The sequence below is a fragment of the Callionymus lyra genome, chromosome 1 (assembly GCF_982586985.1).
Source record: "Callionymus lyra chromosome 1, fCalLyr1.hap1.1, whole genome shotgun sequence".
NCBI lineage: Eukaryota > Metazoa > Chordata > Actinopteri > Syngnathiformes > Callionymidae > Callionymus > Callionymus lyra.
This window is the reverse complement of record NC_141818.1, coordinates 28,978,184-28,997,919: the sequence shown is the minus strand read 5'-3', so window position 1 is coordinate 28,997,919 and position 19,736 is coordinate 28,978,184. Positions and strand designations below refer to the sequence as shown.

Sequence of the window (19,736 nt, the reverse complement as noted above, 5' to 3'; positions counted from 1 at the left end):
TCTTGTCTCCGCTGTTTGAATACACAACCGGCGACTTCTTTTCCTTATATCTCCTCAAAGTGAGTCACTCCCTGTCAAGGGTTGCGTCAGTTTGGATTGTTAGAGTGGGAAATTTCCCGCTGCAGAGGATGTTCATTTGAAACTCTGTATATTGTTCACACATTCCTAACACATCAGTTTGGTGGTTTAAAAATGTTATTTAGTTAGTTGAACGTTTTTAGTTATTGAACATTTATTACTAACATTTAAGTTGATTTGAATAACCCCAATTTTATTGTTTCTTAATATATATATTTTTTAATCCTGAACTTTATATAGTTGAGTTTAAAAGTAGGTGTAAATTGGTAAACTTCTTACTTTATTGTTACTTTGCTGCAATTAGAAATATGAATGGAGGTAAACTGGGAGCATTGACGAACGCATAGAAATAAAAAAATGTAATTCTTTTAAAGTTTTTAAAAGTTCCAAACAGTTCGAGGTAAGATCTTTTGTGTGATGTGAGAAATAGGTTAAGACTGAGTGAATAAGACTGAGTTAATAGTAAATCAGTTTAGCTGTTTGTCTTATTTGACAGTTAATGAAAATATGCGACAGCTGTAACTATAGTATTCGTGTGGCTCTCTAATGTAACTACCAAGTTGACGGTATTTAGTTGATCTGCACCTCAGGCTTGAATGAGATCTTTTTGACGGTGAGAGAAAAAATAAGAAATTCAACACTTCCTGCTAAGAAGAGATAGAACTGGTCTGTACGTGTCTACAACTGTAATCCATTAATTCCTTTTAGTAACTTTGTCGCCACTGGATGTAATCCTGAAGCAAACAAGGTTTACTTTGAATTGATTTCATTGTCTCCCTTTTCTACTTGAATTGACAAAAACCTAAAAACATTTTATCTTATTCTACCTCGGGAAACATTCACTGTACAATTCCACTCTTGGGTAAATGAAGGCAACATTTTGACAAATGTTCTTTACTTCAATGCTTCACAGTTCTTACTCAACAGCATGACCTCCTGATGGCTCTGTGACGGCTGACAATAAGAAATAGTTGAAGGTGAAACGGATGTGACTCTGTGTGACCCAAGTCAGGTTATTGCTCAAGGGCACCTGTGCGGTGGTGCTACAACTTGTATTTAATGTTACTCACTAAGCGAATTGAACTAGTAAGTTTAATTGAATACTTTATTAATTTAAAAAAAGTTGTAAAATGTAATTTGTAGAATGAACTTAAAACAACGTAGGTATGTCTTTTTTTGTTTGCTTTTGTTATGGCTTTAAAAAGCTTACAATTAATGGTCCACACTTTATTTGACCATTAAACAAACTTTTTTTTTTTAATGCATCTGAGCTTTGCTTAAAATATTTTTGGTCACTTTAATTCAAAGAATGTCCAAATAGTTGACCAAACAAATAAAAGAGGCGTGGCTAAAAGGGAATTAGGGGGGCCACGTGGGGCCCTTTGTCTTCATTGATCTGGTTTCGTATTCAGGTTTATTTTTTTACATTTCCCGCTATTTGTTAAATCTCTTTATGACTAGACAAGAAAATATGAATTAAAAAGTAAGCATGCAACAAACCTGACTCACACTTCCTTGCAAAAAGAAAGAAGGAAACTAACAAACAACTTTAGTAATCATGTTTTAAGAACCTTCTATAAATGCATTAAAACACACTTTTGAAAGAGAGTTGTATTTTATTTAAATGACATTTTTTTTAATCTATAAACTTCTATGTCCTTTCAAATGCAGAAGTGTGCATTCCAGAGGGGATATAAGGTGACGTGCCAAAAACTTTCTTCCGAGTGACGCAACAGCAACATGTCCACACGTGCCTCGACTCACACTCAACGCGTCACTCTGGCTGTTCTAAAGCGCCAATGCTGTGGTTTTGTCACATTCATTGCTCATCATTCCGCAAATGACCACATCTGATGACAGCCATCTTAGAAATTTGGCAAACTTTCCCATCACCAATTCATATAATATTAATTAACTCGGTTTTTAAACAATATATTAAATACACACTTGACCTACAATAATTTATAAATCCCCATTATTACTACACTTTTTTATGACCCAGGTGTCATATTTAATGTAGCCGTTGAATTTATTGTTGCCATATAAAAAGAGAAAATTCACTGGAGTCGAGACATCATTTCTACATTCATTTTAAAAGATTGAAATTTGGATTCTCATGAAATTTCCCTAAATCGATATCACAAAATTATATGTTTGATATTAAATGGAATATTTTGATCATTAAAATTCTAAGATATAAAACAAAGATATAATGTGTTACAGGGTGGTAAAAAGTCATCACAGGTTGACAAGCAGCTTCTACCAGCTAAGCTAGCAAGTATGCTATGTAGTTGAAATGTTCCTGTCGGAAAATCAATTTAATTAATTAGTATAAGAAGTTCTCTGTCTGTTTTGAAGATTTTTTTTCTAATTTAGATTTTGATACGAGGTGTTATGGGATGGAACATTTCATCTGGTGAGGGCTAGCACTTATGTCAACTATCTAAACTTGAATGCATATGTTTCCCTTTACTGCTGGGATTCTAATTTATTACGTGTTATGGCTTTGAAAACTGAGGCTGAAGGGATTCTATTTTACCAAAAAGAGGAAATGATTGAATCAAATTGTTGCCCACTTCTCCTTATTTGAGTTTGAGTCATGTGATGTCACTTATGTCACTCTTTTTAATGGTCATAATGCGATAGCCTTGTTAAAATGTAAGTAGATTATGTGCGTGTTGATATGATGACCTATAAAGACAGAGGAAAAATTGTCAACAATTATACAGAGACTTCCAATAAGAGTAAAAATGATGAAGGAGCTTTATGTTATTGTAGGCTTTTCCTTGATTTTCTGAGACTCTTGTGTTTGTCTCTGTGTTGACTTGACCTTTTAACTATTTACTTTATTGGGTATTTTTGAATAGTTTAAGTGCTTTGTGACCCTGGTCTGGAAAAGCGCTCTATAAATACTACTTACTTACTTAACAGGAGTGTTTGGTGAAGGAGACGTTTTGGTAACATGCGCCGATGAGATTGTTTAACCCATTTCTAAATGCTCAAGAAATGAAAAAGCAAAGGTCAGTTTTGTAGAATGACCTATCACAGATATGATCTAAACTTTCTCAAAGATTTTATGAAAAAGCTAATTCAAATAAGAATGTAACATTTCAATCTGGTCGTTTAACACAATACTGCATTGCTTGGCGTTTGTTTGGACGTCAGGAACACACACTCACAAGAGAGGAAGCAGGCTTGGCTGTTTCACAAGCTCTTAGAGGAAGTTTGTGAAACTTGGAAGTTTATCCTCAAAATCTCCCGGTGATTAAGAGGAATGAAAACTAGGCACTCCTTCTGTGGAATGATATGTAATACTTTTATATAGTAGAGGAAATTAAACTATCAATATGGTGCTGGGTCCATGTGGAAGACATGGGACTATGAACATGACGCAATATTGTTACCCTTGACAAGTGTTAAGATTAATTTATATAGAATAATTAATAAAATAAAATATTTTACTGTCACTAGTGAACAGAGAACTATAGTTCCAGAGGAGTTATCATGAACTTTATTTAAAACTTGTAAATCCCATTGTAGGCTTTTTTTTCTACCAGGAATGAGCTTTGTATACACAAGACCGAAACATGCGAGAATCAACAGATACTGACACCTGTAGTGTGTTTATCACGTGTAAAGGTAAGCTATAGATAACACACACACAGAGAGAGAGGTTGAGGAAACCAGGTGCTGGGAAAGTCAGGAATGAATCATGACCCTACTCATGATCTTTCCACCAGGTTTTCTTTGTAGGAGAGCAGTAACGTGCGATACTTGATGAAAGTCCAGAGATGTTTACTCCCATATGTCAGCCGAGTCTAGGTGAGGTAAATTGTTGATCTGCCGGAAGTGAAAGAGGGAGAAAGTCTCAAATGACTTTCGGGAAATGTCGGGGAAGTTTTGAACGGAAGTAGGTGGAGTCAAACTACGTCTCACACACCACTTTTGTGGATAGGTGGTCTAGAGAGCTGTATTTGCATTCGACGCGCAACTTCCGGAGACATATTTTTATCAAGCCTTGACAAGCCCACTGGATTCCAACTTAAAGACGTGCAGGTCTCGAAAGCCACCATAAGAATGGGATAATCTGATGACATTTTAACCACTAGGTTAAATGTTGAATATGAAAAAAATATATATATATATATATATTAAATAAAAATAAAAAAATGTTGTAGATTCACTTTTGTCAGTAGTCAATACAATACAATTTCTGATTTTCAACTTCAATTGTTATTGTTATTTTTTTTTTTTAGTTGGATTTGTTTTATTGTGTTATTAATTTCCTGCAAGCAGAGGCCTATTGCACAAAAGTAAGATTGAGATATCCAGGATAAGTAAGTACGCTGGGTTGGATGAATCCAAAACAAGAGCGTCCAGGCTTACTTGGTTAAACAAAGACCAGTGCTGTGTCTCAAATCGCATACTTGCGTACTCAAAGTTAGTATTTTTATTGCTTAAGTGCGTCTCAATTCTTAGTATGCGACATTTAGTGCGCCATGCACACTAAATTGGCTAATTGGCTGCCATCTTAGTGACGTTGTAAACGGAAGTTACGTCATATATATGCATATATACGTATATGCATATACTTACAGGTGCATTTTCAGCCAGCAGTAGAAGGATTACACGTCTTCAGTGCTGATACCGGCGTAAATATCTCGCGAATATTTTTTTTCCAAACTTGCAAAACTTGCTACCAGCAGGTGTCGGTGATAGCGTTCCAACAGCTGGTTGAAATCATTGTTAAATAGTAGTAGAAAAAGAAGCTGGCGTGTCATTTCCTGTTAGTGCGTAGCAGCAGTGTTTGATTTGAGCCGTACTATCTGTTGAGAATTTGCGTACTAGTTAGTATGTACACTATCCAGATGCATACTAACTTCTAGTATACTAAGAGAAGTATGCGATTTGAGACACAGCACAAGATGAGCAGACATTGATGGATCAGGTGAAAGCAATCGTGCAACACACAACTTCCTCAACTAGCGATGGATCACAGATTCACTGATGCACTGAGACAACAAAACATCTTTTTAGAACCTATGAAGAACATTGCTTAGTGTAATGCCGCTTCAAACCATGTTCTATTTGTCTCAGGCTTCTAAACTCACTTTTAAGCTATAGGGGAAAAGAATGGATTTTTGTTTCATGGCTTGATGGTTTAGTGGTGAGTGAGGTCTTGGGTTCAAATCTCAGAGGTGACATGGAACTTTTGTCTCTTGCACTACCTAGTGATTTGGCAACTGAAGGCTTTCAGTGCCTGAACCATTGAGTGTTAGTCCTGACATGTGATATAATTGTGCCCTGCATGAGGAAGAAGAGCGCCCCCTACAGTGCCAATACTGATAGACTGGGACAATGCTGACATCTTCCCGGATGATGACAGTGGTCGGCTGGTCTGAGACCAGTATGTTTTTAATAAATTTCGTTTTGTCGAGAACTTAAGTTAAATATGGCCTGCAATTGTAAATGAATGTGTTATTTTTCATTGATTTGATTGAGTTGTTACTATAATTTTATACAGGCCTACATGGAGGCTCCAGCACCATTTAATTCCTTATGCCACTGTGGGACTGCAGTTTTGAAAGGCAAAGAACTTTTGATTTGTATAGCCCATTTTAACAGTTTTTCACAAATCTGTGTTTTTTTTAATTTGGTCTATCCTTAAATAAAGTAACATCATACGTTACTCTTCTCGTATCTATATGGATTTTGTATAGTCTGTGGAAAAGTACAAATGACAAAAATAATCTAAGATAATCAGTTTTCTAAAATTTTGTAAACTAATGATCACACATATTTTAATAATTACAGAGGCTCTAGTTGAATGTTTGAGAGTGAGAAGTGTGTAATAAATATTGATTGATTTGTGGTGACTTCTGACTGAGATAAATGATGAGATCATATAGATCCTGGAACTTATGCTGGTCTGGAGCAGGCTATATTCCACAGAATAAATCTCCAGGGTAACTGATGTCAAAACATATCCCACTTTCTTGAATGCAACAGGACCATAGAAAAATTTAGCCAGGATAACCAAGATAGCCCGACTTAATCCCTAATCCTACTTTTGTGCAATAGGCCTCTGGTCAAGTAACATTGTAACTATTGTTATTAGTAGCAGTGGTTGTTTTGATACTATTAGTATTGGTGTTGTTCTGCTCTTGTAAAGTTTTAACACGTGTATTTTAATAAATTTTATGACATTAACTAAAGTGAGTAAAACAGTATTTATCGCTTATTTCATCTATTTATTTATTGAAGCTTATTCTAAGCTTATAAGAATGCTTTTGTCGTGACGTCACGATTACAGCCAAGACGTTGCGACTCCCCCATCTAGTGACACAAAATCAATATTGCAATAAATTACTTGTTTTTGAGTGTTTACATTTAGTGACATTAGAAAACATATTTAAAATAGGAAAAAAGAGAACCATCATAAAAAAAAAATTGAGAGCAACTAAATGCATTTTCACGATAGTTCTAGTAGAAAATCTCGGGATGTCAGCATCATCTGAATTATTCTATGGTGAACTACTACATTCTGTAATCGATCGTGTTTGTATATATTATATACATATATTTCAAATATTTCAGTATTTGTTGTTGCATGGATCAGTATGGATCAATTCGTCTTATTGTGAAGTTTCTACTTCCGTCATCGCTCCCATCATAGGAATATTCGTGTCGTTATCTTATGCGTCTCTTTCATCATGTCAACAACAAATATTGGCTTTTGCTTCATTTTCACTTTGTTTGTGCATCTGAATATTCGCGATGTGACGTCACCGCGGCTAATATTTAGCCCATGATGCTAACTTGATGATCCAGCCTCACAGATGAGAGGTGAGTGACGAGCTATCGTAGCTGTAGTTGCTAACAGTCATGCGAAAACATTTCTTACTTTTAACGAAAAAGTGTTTTTTTGTCTGACGTTCCAATGCATACGTTATCCACCTGACGGGTGGTTAAAGAGGTTGTGTCTTTTATTACGGTTTATATGATGGTAGATATGGTTATAGTCAAGTTTGTCTATATAACAAGATAGTGTAAATGTACTAGCTTGTTTTTTAAACACTAGCTTGTCTATTCAATAAGCTTGAGTATGTTGGTTATTAACAATAAGTTGTCCAGTAAACAAGCTAGTATTAATGTAGTATCTTGTTTATTAACACAAACTTGTATATTAAACAAGCTAGTATTAATGTAGTATATTGTTTATTAACCACTAGCTTGTCTATTAATAAAGCTAATGTTGATGGAGTATATTGTTTATCAACCACTAGCTTGTCTATTAAACGAGCTAGTATTAATGTAGTATATTGTTTATTAACCACTAGCTTGTCTATAAAAAAAAAGCTAATGTTGATGGAGTATATTGTTTATCAACCACTACTGTGTCTATTTAAAAAAGATAGTGTTGATGGACTGGCTTGTTATTTGGTTCTAAAATGGTTGCAGCTTTAGAGTAACTGTTTCTTTAACTCTTCCAGGTGCCCCTCCCGCCTCAGAGCTCCCAGTGCTCGCTGTTGCCATGGAGGTGAGCTGCCTGCCTGTGGAGCTGTGGAGGGTTATCTTGGCCTACCTCCCTCTCCCTGATCTGGGCCGTTGCTGTCAGGTGTGCAGGTCCTGGAGGGAACTGGTCCTCTCCCTGGACAACACACGCTGGAGGCAACTTTGCCTGCGCTGCCCTGAGTGCAGACATCCCAACTGGCCCAGTCAGCCAGAACAGGAACCATCATCGTGGAGGGAGGCTTTCAAGCTGCACACCTTAGTCACCCGCACTTGGACTCAAAATGGACCAGATCACCAGGCGTCTGCCTGTCTACACCTTTTCAAGCGTAGGAAAAATCGAAGAGTTTGGCATGTTGGTCCTGGGTGTGAGTATGAAACACTGCGTGGCGCTCTTGGTGTGGCTGGGCCATATGATCGCCTGGTTCTCCATCCTGGGGTGTATGAAGAGCCTGCTGAAATCTTCCTGAAAGTGCCTGTGGAGGTGGTCGGACTGGGGACCCTCGGGGAAGTGTCTCTGCTAATGTGTGTGGAACAGCAATGCCCAACAGCTCGACTGTGTAATCTGGTGTTTATGCCACCCTGGTTCTCTACTGTGGTCTACAAGGTAAATTCACAAAATGCTTTTTTTTTGTTTTTTTTTTTTTAAAGGGATGATTCATATTCATGAACATGTATATATGTCTCAGAAGTTAAAGTCATTGGTGGCCACATGCCTGATTCACTTTTAACTAATACTTTAGTTTAGTTTTGAATATAATGGATGGTTCCAGCTCCAGACTTGAGCATCATTAATTTATGGCACCTGTTGACCAAACACTTTGCTTCTGAACATGCTAGTTTGGATTCCTTAAATCTTCCCAAATTTTGGATTTTATATTTCTGTAGAATACCTCAATGAAGAGAATTGTTTTCCATCAGTTTTTTATAAAAAACCTTTTTTTGTATAATGTCTTTATCATACAATGAAGAAACATTTTTAGAGATTATTATGGCAGAAAAAGTTGAGGTACAGAGATAATTACATTTTGTATATGATTTATTGATTAATATTCTATATATTCAATTTTCCACTGCTTATATAAAGTTGAATCACACGGACTAGAGAGATCCGATCCCCACTTCTGGGGGAATAGCAAGGGCCAATCAAGAGACTTAATCTCTCCAGTATGTCCTGGGTCTTCCTTTGGGGACCGAAGCTCTGGACCAGGGGTGGGCAACTGAATTATCCTGGGTGTAACATGATATACTAAGACTGTTGGGATTCATCATTAAACCAAAAGCAACATGATTGCAGACAGCAAATTATGTGTAAACAGATGCATACTGATAAGTACAACAGAGGTACAGGTTGACCTTAAATATTATAACTATAAATCAATAACTATTCTTGTATTCCATTAGTACCCATCTGTCGAAAATAGTTAAAATAAAAATTTAAAAACGGCCATGTTTTTGGTTAGCTGTAAAATATTTTTAAGAATCAATTGGTTCCAGGTCTGCTCTTAACGTTAGCTAAGGCAAGAAAATGTAAATCTACGTGACTGAAGGTCATTCAACAACAAGAACTCAATCTTAGAAGAGTTTTCTTAAGGGAGTAGTATATCACAAGCAACTGTTTAGCAGCAACTATTTTTAAATCAATAACGCTATCTAATAACTGTCAGTGTACAACCAGTCATATTTTCGTCTTTTATGTTTGTTTAATATTATAATTATATTGGCAGTCCTTGTCAACTTAAACCTAAACTTACTTTGCTGTTGGTTTATGACTTTATTGAAATAAACGTCTTTACTTTAAATACTGCAAAACCTGCATTCTGAGGAATGACAGAGGTGGTGTTACACAGGTTTATTTATGATAAATCAATAAAAATGTTTTTTATTCTTATCATGATAACCTTCGACATGAAAGAAGAGTCTTTGATTTACATGTGAAACTCTGTGCTATCTTCTGTTTCAGACGTCGTGGGGACACGTCCAGCTTGATAACTGCAACTTTGAGGGGGCGCAGCTGCAAATCAGAGGACCAGGAACCTGTCAGGCCCGCTTCTGTTCCTTCTCCCAGGGCAGCTCAGTTCATTTAGTTGGTGTTGTCCTAAGTTTATTTGACAGCTGCGACTTCTCTGGAAGTGACACGGCCTCAGTTACAGTCGAAGGTCCTCTGGTTTCAGAAAGGAACTGGGCTTGTAAATATTTGGCCGCACTTGCGCGGAATTTCCCATGTTATTTATCTGTTAACAAACAAAACTCTGGCCTGCAAGCTCAAGCCACCGGGGACTCTCAAGCTTGTGCAGATAAAAAGGGGAATAGCAGCATCGAAGACTGGCAGCGGAGGAATGCTCTGGCGGGAGAGTGCACAGTGATCGAAGACAGATGTATTGATGGAGGGGAAAGTCTAGAGGAAGCTGAAGGGGAAACGATGAAGAAATCTGTGACTGTGAATTATAAAATACAGTGCGACCAGCACGGCTTGTCCCACTTACTCAGGCCTGCTTTAGATGGTTCCTCGCCTGCCGCCTCAACCCTTGAGCCACCATCTGTGACACTCAAACTTCTCACACTACAGCAGGAACTAGAAAGAGACCCAGAAGCCCTGAGGTTTGTCACATCAGTTCTAGGCTGCATCGTTCGTCGCTCTCTGTTCCGAGATGGAAAAGGCGGAATATACATTTCCAACTACGCTCAAGCACGACTTGAAGACAATATTTTCCGTGGGCTGAACTATGGAGTCCGCTGTATACAGAACTCCATTGTAAATATATTTTCGTGTTATTAATATTTCTTTATTTGAATTTCAACAAAAACATTCTCGTCATCTATGTTTTCTCCATCAGATTGTGATGCTTAGAAATGAGGTTTGCAAGTGCCGTGCGTCGGGGGTCTTCATGCGGCTCTCAGCTCAAGGATTCATAGCTGAAAATGACATCCACGCCAATGGGGAGGCGGGATTGGACATCCGGAAGGGAGCAAACCCTATTATAGTGGTAACTGAGGAAAACCTTGTACTCAAAAGTGTCTTCCATTTCACATTGGCTTTAAACAGATTCTCTAGAACAAGGGAGTCAAATAAGTAAAACACAAGGTGCCAACATTTTAAAGATGGTCCCAACAAAATACACTTTCACAGATAATAATACATGGTTTCTTCTCACAACTAACTCCTTCCTAGTGGTAACAAATCCTTTTTCATGGACACCGTTGTCAAAATTGTCATAATACATAATCCAAAACAGCCAGTTGAGGGGCAAGTTTTGAATACTAATGTTTGAATGTTTTTCAAATCTTTTTTCAAATCTTTTTTCAAATCTTTTTTCAAATCTTAAGGGACTTTCTTTTTCTCCCTCAGTGTAACAAAATCCACAGTGGGCTGCGATCAGGTGTTGTTGTTCTGGGCAACGGCAAGGGCTCAGTTCGGAGCAATCGCATTTATAACAACAAGGAAGCTGGAGTATATATTCTCTTTGGTGGGAATCCTGTGGTCAGGTAAACCCAGCTCTAATCTTCATTTTTATACCTTCTTAGATGATCTTCATTATATGCTTAGTGACTTTACGCTTTCATTGTTGCAATCATTGACTTTTTACCACAAAACCACTTATTATTCATCTTTAATTTCCATACACTTTTATACAATTAGACGTGGGTTGCTCAGGTTTAGATCAATTACATTATAAGCTGAAGTATTGAATAAAAATGTGCTATCTCTTCTTCTTCAAGATGCTTTTCATCATTGTGGAATAAAATACAAAAAGTAGTAAAATAGTTAGAATTCCATGGAAACATAGGTAAGCATAGTTGGATGTATTGCATTAAATAACTTTTATATAAGAACACCAAACTCTAACATTTTACACAAGTGTTTTTTACGAGGGTATTTTAGGACTTTAAGGGGTTCCTGAGCTGAAGCTAATCTAATATTGGTTTATGGTCTGAATAGGACTGTTGCTGGCCAACTAACCCTTTAACTTAAACTTGCACTTGAGTTTGTTTACCAACGTGCATATCTTTTTTATAAATGTATAAATATTTATGATTGCATCAAATAATTTCGTAGTTATTTAACAGGAAACATTGTTGAATGTCTACTGTAGAAGTTCTACCACATGACACGTTATATGAGCACAAGCCTGAGGTTTTCTCTGCCCTCAAATGATGTTTGAATTCTTAGAAAGGATGAACCTCATTAAGTTACAGGCAATTAAAACATCAGAAAGGATTATAAATAAACGGTTAAAGGTGTATTTGTTCGGATGATATCAGTTCAATCTTCCTTCTTTGAGAACTAACATTTCTAAGTGTCTATATTTGTATATTTTTTTTCATTCAAGTGGCAATCATATCTCTCAAGGATTGGCAGCAGGTATTGCCATAAACGAGAATGGAAGAGGAATAATAGCAGGTGTGTATTGTCATCATCAAATCATTTTCCCTAATTCTTTCCTGAACCAATCAACGGCTTTGTTGTAGAGAATGTCATCAAAGAGAACCAGTGGGGTGGCGTGGACATCCGTAGGGGGGGCGACCCTATTCTGAAAAACAACCACATCTGTCACGGATACTCTGATGGTGTGGTGGTGGGAGAACGAGGCCGTGGACTGATAGAAGGAAACCATGTCTATTGTATGTCCCTGTATTTGTCAAGGAGTTGTGAAGAGAGGTGTAATTCTTGCTTCTATCTTTGTGAAGGCAACAAAGGGTGTGGTGTGTGGGTGATGTCCTCCAGTCTTCCGCAGCTCCTGGGGAACTTCATCACCCACAATATCATGTACGGATTGGCAGTGTTCTGCCGGAAAGACATGGAGAACACTGATGCCAGGGAAGGGAACCCCAATGGCCAGGAATGGATTGGAAGAGAGGAAATTGGAGTGGAAGCCGAAGGAAGAGAAGAGCAGGATAATATGCATGAGGAGAGGGAACTGTTTGCTTGGGAGATCGATGAGGACAGTGAGGATGAGCGCCACTCAAGCAGCCGCTCAGTCAGTGTGGCCTTGGTAGAGAACAACTGCCTGAGCTATAACGGAGGTGAGAAACTTCCTTCTAATCAAATATGTGCACAATTGTGTCTAATCTAAATGATATCTGCAGCAGTCGGGCTTTATGTAAAGAGCAGTGAACCCCTCAACGTCTTTGCCAACATGGTGAACAATAACCGAGGCACTGGCATCGGAGTACTGCAAAGCTGCCAGCTGACCCGACTTGTTACCAACTGCATTCTGAAGAACAGCAGAGGAGGTGTGACAGTGGAGAAAGACTGCCGTGTGGAGCTCCGTGGGAACGGCATTTACGATAACAGCGGCCACGGCATTCATTTTCTTGGCAACGGGCAGATTGTGGAGAATGATGTGGTCGGAAACAGCAGCTTTGGGATTCAAGTGGCTGGAAATATCGACGTTAAGGTGTGTCACATGATCACACTTAAATAAGTGTCAATAAAGGTGTCGTGATGATTCAAAAGTAAACTTCATAGCGATAATATAATCCAGGCACAGAGATTACTGACTCACATGTAGTACTTCGTAGTTATTTGGGTTTTTTGACATCCATAGTTGCATCTGTTTACTGTTGCTTGGACAAAAGAATCTGTTCAAAAGCCTTGGACCAAAGGCTATGTATGATATAGAAGTAAATGTATTGTTTCTTGAGTATCTAACTTTTTTAACCGGCTGTAGGATGTTTAAAATGTTGCGCTCTTCTTCTACATTATATGGCGCAACATTATGACATTGTTTAAATTGTTTTAAGTCTTGCGTTTTCATGGTGGGTGTAGGTACATATGCTCTTTGTGAAACGTAATTGAGTAAAGGCTACAATGTCATCAGCAAGAGAGAAGGAACACCTGGGATGCAGCAACATTTTTAAACATAATGTAGATACAATCACTATTTCTAACAGGTGGAGGATATGACTACTTAAGCAATTCCTTCTATGAAGAGTCAAGGTTTTTAGAAACTTTTTAAGAAGGTATTTTTGGTACAACAAGGTTAAATTGTTAGAATACAACATCTAAATAGAAAGTTTTTTGGGGGAAAAATATCGAAGATGATCAGTTTAAGTTCATCTTAAATTTATGATGCTTGAAAAGAATGAACTTGTTCGTTTCGCTCAAAATGAATCTTCACGACATGAGAATCTTTCTCTTCTTCTAGCTTCTGCGTAACCGTGTGCAACCATGCCAGGGCTGTGGCATCTCCATTTTGGGGCCAGTGAAAGGAGCTGCTCGTGACAATCTACTTTTCCAGGGCCACCCTGGACACAATACAAATCTTTTGCACATGGACCCTGGAAATGACACCTGTTTCATACACAACAACAGTGTTTTCATTCATGATAATAGGTCAGTATGATCCATGACTTCTTCTCGTTGGTTTGCGGTCTAATCTCTATGCTTTTTGTCTAGACTTCATAGTACTTCCAGATGAACTGAGTTTATTTATTGCATTCTGGCAGATACTATTGTGAGGAAAAAGTAAAGGCACCTTTGAAGGTCATGAACATGCAAAATGTATTTGAAACCATGACTAGAATTAGAATTATATATTTTTTTTATCGTTATTTGTTTATACTATAATATCACTCTTGACACGTATTTAATTCAGTCTAAACCCTCGCTCTTTAGAGTTCAGTCACATTTAACAATATACTTAATAAAAATTCCATATTCTTGACATGAGAAATGTTGACATTGTGACACATACAATATACAAAATATATATTCTAAATCTTTCTCACAACTGTTGATGCATTGAAGAGATAATGAAAGCTTAAAACTATCAGCTATTTTGATAACTAGTATTAAACACATTGTTTTTAGTGTTGCTCGTCTTTTAAAACCTTATGTTGTTTTGTTACATAGCAAAGAAATTCTAAAGAGATGAGCGATTAATTACAAAATCTGTTTTGCTCGATTGTATTTCTCTTTGAGTTTTTTTTTCGTTTTCTTCTTCAGTTACTAACTGGTGTTTTTCACAGCTGTGTGTCTCCTCCTGCCTGGATTTTGAAAGACCCCCTTCCTCGGCCACTGCCAAGTTCAATGACCGGCCTCTCCTCTACCCGATATCCTTCCAGACTTGGCAATTCAGTGACCAATAGAATTAGTGCAACCGTGGAAAGTGGTTGTCATGGCGGCAGTGTGTTCTGCTCCATTCTATGAAACCAAAAACATCCCAACATATGACTGACTTTTAGCCTTAAGGTCAACATGTGGGTAGTAATAGACACTCGATACCTCTTTGGAAACTGACCTGATCCAGCAAACATCGTTTCTACTGTCAAAAGAAAAACATGTGCCAATTAGAAATACTGCAGGGAGCTTTCATCTTCTGAAGTGTTCATCATGCACTGCCGTGTCAGTCAACAGTGAGCTTTAACTGTGTGATGAATATCTAAAAGCTTTAAAGTATTCATCATATCATGCATGCATTTGATTCAAGGCATCAAATTGTCTGCTGTGCAACATAATTGTGCCTTTTGTGGACTTTTTTTTGTTAACACTAACTGGAGCTAGAGTGTCAAATGGATATGCAAGAGAGCAGAACCAAACTGTGGATTCCATCACATGCATTTAAGTAAAAATAAAAGAAAATCTTTGAAATGTTGCACAGACTCCCTAGTTAGTACTTAATGTAAACTTGTCAACATGCAAAATGTGATGTGCACAAATGAGCCTGGATGTAAAAGCTGCTTCGCTAAGAGTCGTTTCTTATAGAATGTTTGTTGCTTTATCAGCCACAAGAACCACATCCACCATGTCACTTCGTTGTTCTTTTAATAAAGGTCTTATTCAACACCGTCCTTCATTACAGATGCACTAGTTATTCTAGGTCATCTTCTTACGTTTTCGCCTCTCTGCCTTGAAGTGATCGTACTTGACCAGAGGTAAAACAAGTGAGGCACTTCTGTGTTCACGCTCCTCTTCAGTGTTGTTGGCACGCATTTTCTTAAGAGTCAGGCCCATCGATTTAGCCATCTCCACCAGCCTGGAGAAAATGACGACAATCCATGATCACACCAGCATTTCATCTTCACCATCTTCGATTAGTATTTCTTACCTGGCTTCGCTGATTCCCAGGTCACAGTGCAGCAACGTCAGATCGACACTCATGTGACCCATGTGCAGCAAGAGAGCTAGACAGTACGCTGCCAATTTGGCCCGCATTGATGTGGACACCTTGTTCTGGATCCTGATGAGAGCATCGGTTACATTTTAACAATGTGGGCATGAAAGAAGTGTCAAACTCAATAACAGAGGGAAACAAAACCCTTTAATTATCTTAGTTTGTCATTGTTTTCTAAACCTTTTTTTTTAACTAGCATCTTCATAGGTCAAGTTATCAACATGAACATCATACACATATAGTGATGTGGTGGGCCAGATTTGGCCCCTGGGCCTCAAGTTGACACATGCTAGTTTCAAGACTACAAGACCAGTGAGACTTCACCTTCCACCCTCAAACAACTCCACAGTGAAATTCCTCATAAGTTTGTTGAGGATGATGCGCGGGCAGCCCTCCTCCTGGCCAACTGTGGACACATTGTCTTGTTAGTGTTTTGAGGTTCTGGTTCAGCAGAAGTCGACTCACATTTCCGGCTTATGCTTCGCTGATGCGACACTTTGATGAGCAGTGACAGGTAGAAGGCGCAGCGGGCGGTTCTCTCCTGAGCTTCAGGTTCCTTTGGTAGATTCTCCAGGTGGGCCACAACACTGAGGCAACTAGATACGCAAACAGCTATAAACTTGGGAACTTTTCGGAGGAAAGCTTTTCTCCAGGTCTGTCTCACCTTCGTTCATCCTTCAACTTCTGCAGCTCTTCAGGGGTGAGTGACAGCAGCTTCGATCCAGCTTGCTCAAGAGCTTCAACCTCTGTTGGACTCAGAACTGACGGCTGCATTAAGGTACATTTTAATATTTAGATGAGAATCCAAGAGGAACTGAAGGTCTCAGACTATATTTTTAAACGTATTTAACATGAAATATTAATATATATATTATATATAATATATATATATATATAATATATAATATAAGTGTAGGAGAGTAAAAATTAAATGTGATTGAACCATAATCAAGTTTAGTTATACTTGTCCTTGTCTAACCTATGTATTGTGTTTTTTTTCTTCCCCTGACCAATAAGTAAGTTATGTCCTAAAGAGGTTTCAATACTTCCCCTCCAAGCATCAGTTGTTGGAAGAGTAAATGAAGAAATCTGTTTAAATTTGAAGATGACTAAATTCAGGATACGTTCATCAAAGTCATAGACTTCCTCTGGTGTCTCTGCGTCAGCGTTGCAGGGAGGCAGGTGGAGCATCTGGTCAGCCTGTGTTTCCGAGTCGGCCACTTCCTGTCTCAGAGCTGAAGCACAAATATGAACATCGTGAAGCCGCACACATGTACTGAAGTGTTTCATCCACTGACCTTCCAAGCCCCTCTCGCTGATCACATCGTTCGCAGCCTTGGTCACTGCATTCTGGAGAGTTTCATTGCCCACCATGTTCAGCCTCCTGGAGCTCAGAGCTCTCTTCTGTTTGGTGGTGCCGAACGCCTCAATCAGAGAGTCCACCTTGAGATTAATTAGAAAGAAGACATAAGCTTAGTTTTTGCTCAAATTCTAGATCAGACATCAATAATCTTACCTTTTCTCTGTAAGTCTTTGTCTCCTCCTTGTTTTTGGCCACTGCAGTCGTCTCTCCTGGAGGAAATAAATCAAATAGACTTGATTAATGTCTCTGGAGATCTCCTTCGGGAAATTATAAATATAATAATAATAGATATTGATGGTGACACCTTGCAGCTGAACACTAAGTCACAGTGTGTTAGTAAAACGTGTCAAAATACATTCAATGACCGCTGCTTAGCTGAACTACCCAGTGTAATATTCATTTTTTGGAAAATATTAAGAGCAATGTTTTTGGTCCATTCATGTCGTAACAGTCTGTGATTATCTGCAACATTATAAAAGTGGTCCTTTGTTTTTTTTTCCAGAGCTGCTCAATGCATACATGCAGGATCTTTTTTCCAGAAACAAACTTGTTCTTACATATTTGGCAATTTAATAGTTTTTATTTTATTTATTTAATAAGTGTGTGCGTAATAAAAGCTTTTCTTGTTTACTGATTAATGTGTTAACGTTATAAGATTTTATATTAAAATAAAGACAATTTCAATTATGACGTATAGTGTATACTACAGGGTGAAATACTTTCACTGAATGTTTTAAATAAATGTTGTATTAACCACTTCAAAAGCACTTTAAGGTCGGGCAGTTAAACTGGTGGGGACGATCAAGACATTTTGGTTTAACATTGTTCACTATTAATGTTGCTTATCTTGTTATCGTTTCTCTATCAAGATATTAAAATTGAGGATGTTAATGTCACAAAACCAACTATATCGCTCGATATCCTGCTCATTATGCATGTAAACGGGAACGGTCGCAAATGTCACTTTTGCAACCATCAATTCAGCCAACCACAAAACACCCATTTGTCAATGATTGACAGCTTGAGCCAACCAATGACAAAGACCCCAGAGGGGCGGCAGTGAGGGAGACACATTTGTACACAGAGTGAAGAATATCAACATGAGTGCGAGGGATAAAGACAGTACAGACTCTTCCACTGATTTAGTGCAAAGACAACGCCTTTCAGAAGCATGTAAAAGAGTAAATGTTGTCTTTCAAAGATTCAAAAATATGGCCCCGTTTTTTCTTTGACCACTACTTGTAGTAGACAAGATCTTTTTTTTTTTAAAGTTAACTATTGACGTCTAATTCACTTATTTGTGAGTTTATGATGATTTTTGTTACAGACTAAGATCTCTCATCTTACCTGGTATGATGGGATGCATGTTGAATATCTGAGCATTGTGCAGTTCCATTGTCTTTGTCTTTTTGTTCAACACTCCAACATAATACCTTCCACAGAGAACCACATTTATTTAGTCGAATTTTTAATGATCATCACATTATAAAAATACACATACTTGCAGAGATTGTTGCACTTAAGTTCTCCTGTTCCAAAATTATGGCCAACATATGCTAATCGCTCTGTTTCAGCAACCTATACAAGAAAAATCAGGTGATAGGTGAATTCAAATGAATAAATACTGAAAATGCATTGGTTTAACGATGACATGAGCAAAGAATCATAGCGTTTTCTATAATATTCTCAAAGTTTTGATTGTTTTTTCTTTATGAACCCAAAACCTCAATATTAAAATGGTACTGTTTAATGATTAAACAATCTTATAATGGATTTAAGTACATTTACATTGATAAGCAGAATAACATTTCCTATTATCAATAAGTGTATCTATATTTACACTTAAGTTGCGTTGTCATTTTAACAATTTAAAATAACGGACTTAGAAAATAGAAAGACATTATTATGCATTTCATTTTACCACGATTCTCCTGCGTTTCTTCCTGGGGTTGTTTTCGTCTTTATTCTTGTAGAGGGAAAACGCCAGACTCTCGGCATTTTGGACGTTGCCATTAGAAAAATGAACTGTAAAAAATAAATAAACAAAGAACATTGTTGGATCTTTTAGGAAGCATTGCAAACAAGACCACGTGTTTTACAGACGTGACGTCAAAAGTGAAGCGATGAATTCATTGGCAACATTGTCATTTGGCTCTGATCTTCCAGGGTTATTCATTAATGTAGTTTTATCAAACAAACTTTCGACTGAGTTACCTATATTTGCTTTATCAGACGCTGTTTCTTCCCCACAGGAGACCAGCGAGTAAGAGGCGGCCATGCTTGTTGACATGCGCCCTCACCGGAAGTGCCTGCCTCTATTGTACTTCCGTCACATTCTGTCGACGTGATTAAACAAATGTCCGCAATTGTTTAAAGAAACAGATTTGATCCTGATGGTTATCTTTATAGTTTGGATTATTATTCAAAAGTGGGAAATGAAAATGTCGTTATCAGACCGGCGTACACAATGATACATAAAGCTTCCGTTTCACCTTTTCAAAGTAAAACACCTTAGACCAATCCTAACAGCGAAAAAAGAGGAAACAATCAATCAGACGTATATTATATTTTAAATAAAACTAAAAATAGGTCTTGAATTTTTTTTGTTTTGCTTTTTAAAAAAAAGAAAAAATCAAACTGCGCATGCTGCTTTATTTTATGGAAAT

At 37.6% G+C, this 19,736-nt stretch overlaps 2 protein-coding genes across 3 annotated transcripts; one reads left to right on the top strand and one right to left on the bottom strand.

The window, feature by feature from the left end:
* The first annotated feature begins 6,759 nt into the window (after positions 1 to 6,759).
* Positions 6,760 to 15,377, top strand: fbxo10 (F-box protein 10). 2 transcript variants are annotated; one of them, XM_087799977.1, is made up of 11 exons: positions 6,760 to 6,924; positions 7,572 to 8,197; positions 9,554 to 10,345; positions 10,428 to 10,577; positions 10,940 to 11,076; positions 11,922 to 11,992; positions 12,061 to 12,213; positions 12,280 to 12,615; positions 12,682 to 12,989; positions 13,740 to 13,927; positions 14,563 to 15,377. In XM_087799977.1, exons 1-11 carry the CDS (start codon positions 6,918 to 6,920, stop codon positions 14,741 to 14,743), a joined length of 2,949 nt encoding a protein of 982 aa, XP_087656103.1. In that variant the 5' UTR covers positions 6,760 to 6,917; the 3' UTR covers positions 14,744 to 15,377. The 2 variants fall into 2 exon arrangements, with proteins under 2 accessions (XP_087656103.1, XP_087656102.1); XM_087799976.1 differs by having other exon boundaries at positions 12,679 to 12,989.
* polr1e (RNA polymerase I subunit E) lies at positions 15,340 to 19,441 on the bottom strand. Its single transcript, XM_087799978.1, has 12 exons — positions 19,285 to 19,441; positions 18,992 to 19,095; positions 18,572 to 18,648; positions 18,418 to 18,503; positions 17,224 to 17,279; positions 17,006 to 17,150; positions 16,832 to 16,942; positions 16,372 to 16,468; positions 16,173 to 16,303; positions 16,032 to 16,113; positions 15,642 to 15,773; positions 15,340 to 15,569 (listed from the first exon to the last, which is right to left on the bottom strand). The coding sequence occupies exons 1-12, from the start codon at positions 19,358 to 19,360 to the stop codon at positions 15,410 to 15,412; spliced, it is 1,257 nt and encodes a 418-aa protein (XP_087656104.1). The 5' UTR covers positions 19,361 to 19,441; the 3' UTR covers positions 15,340 to 15,409.
* Positions 19,442 to 19,736: the final 295 nt, after the last annotated feature.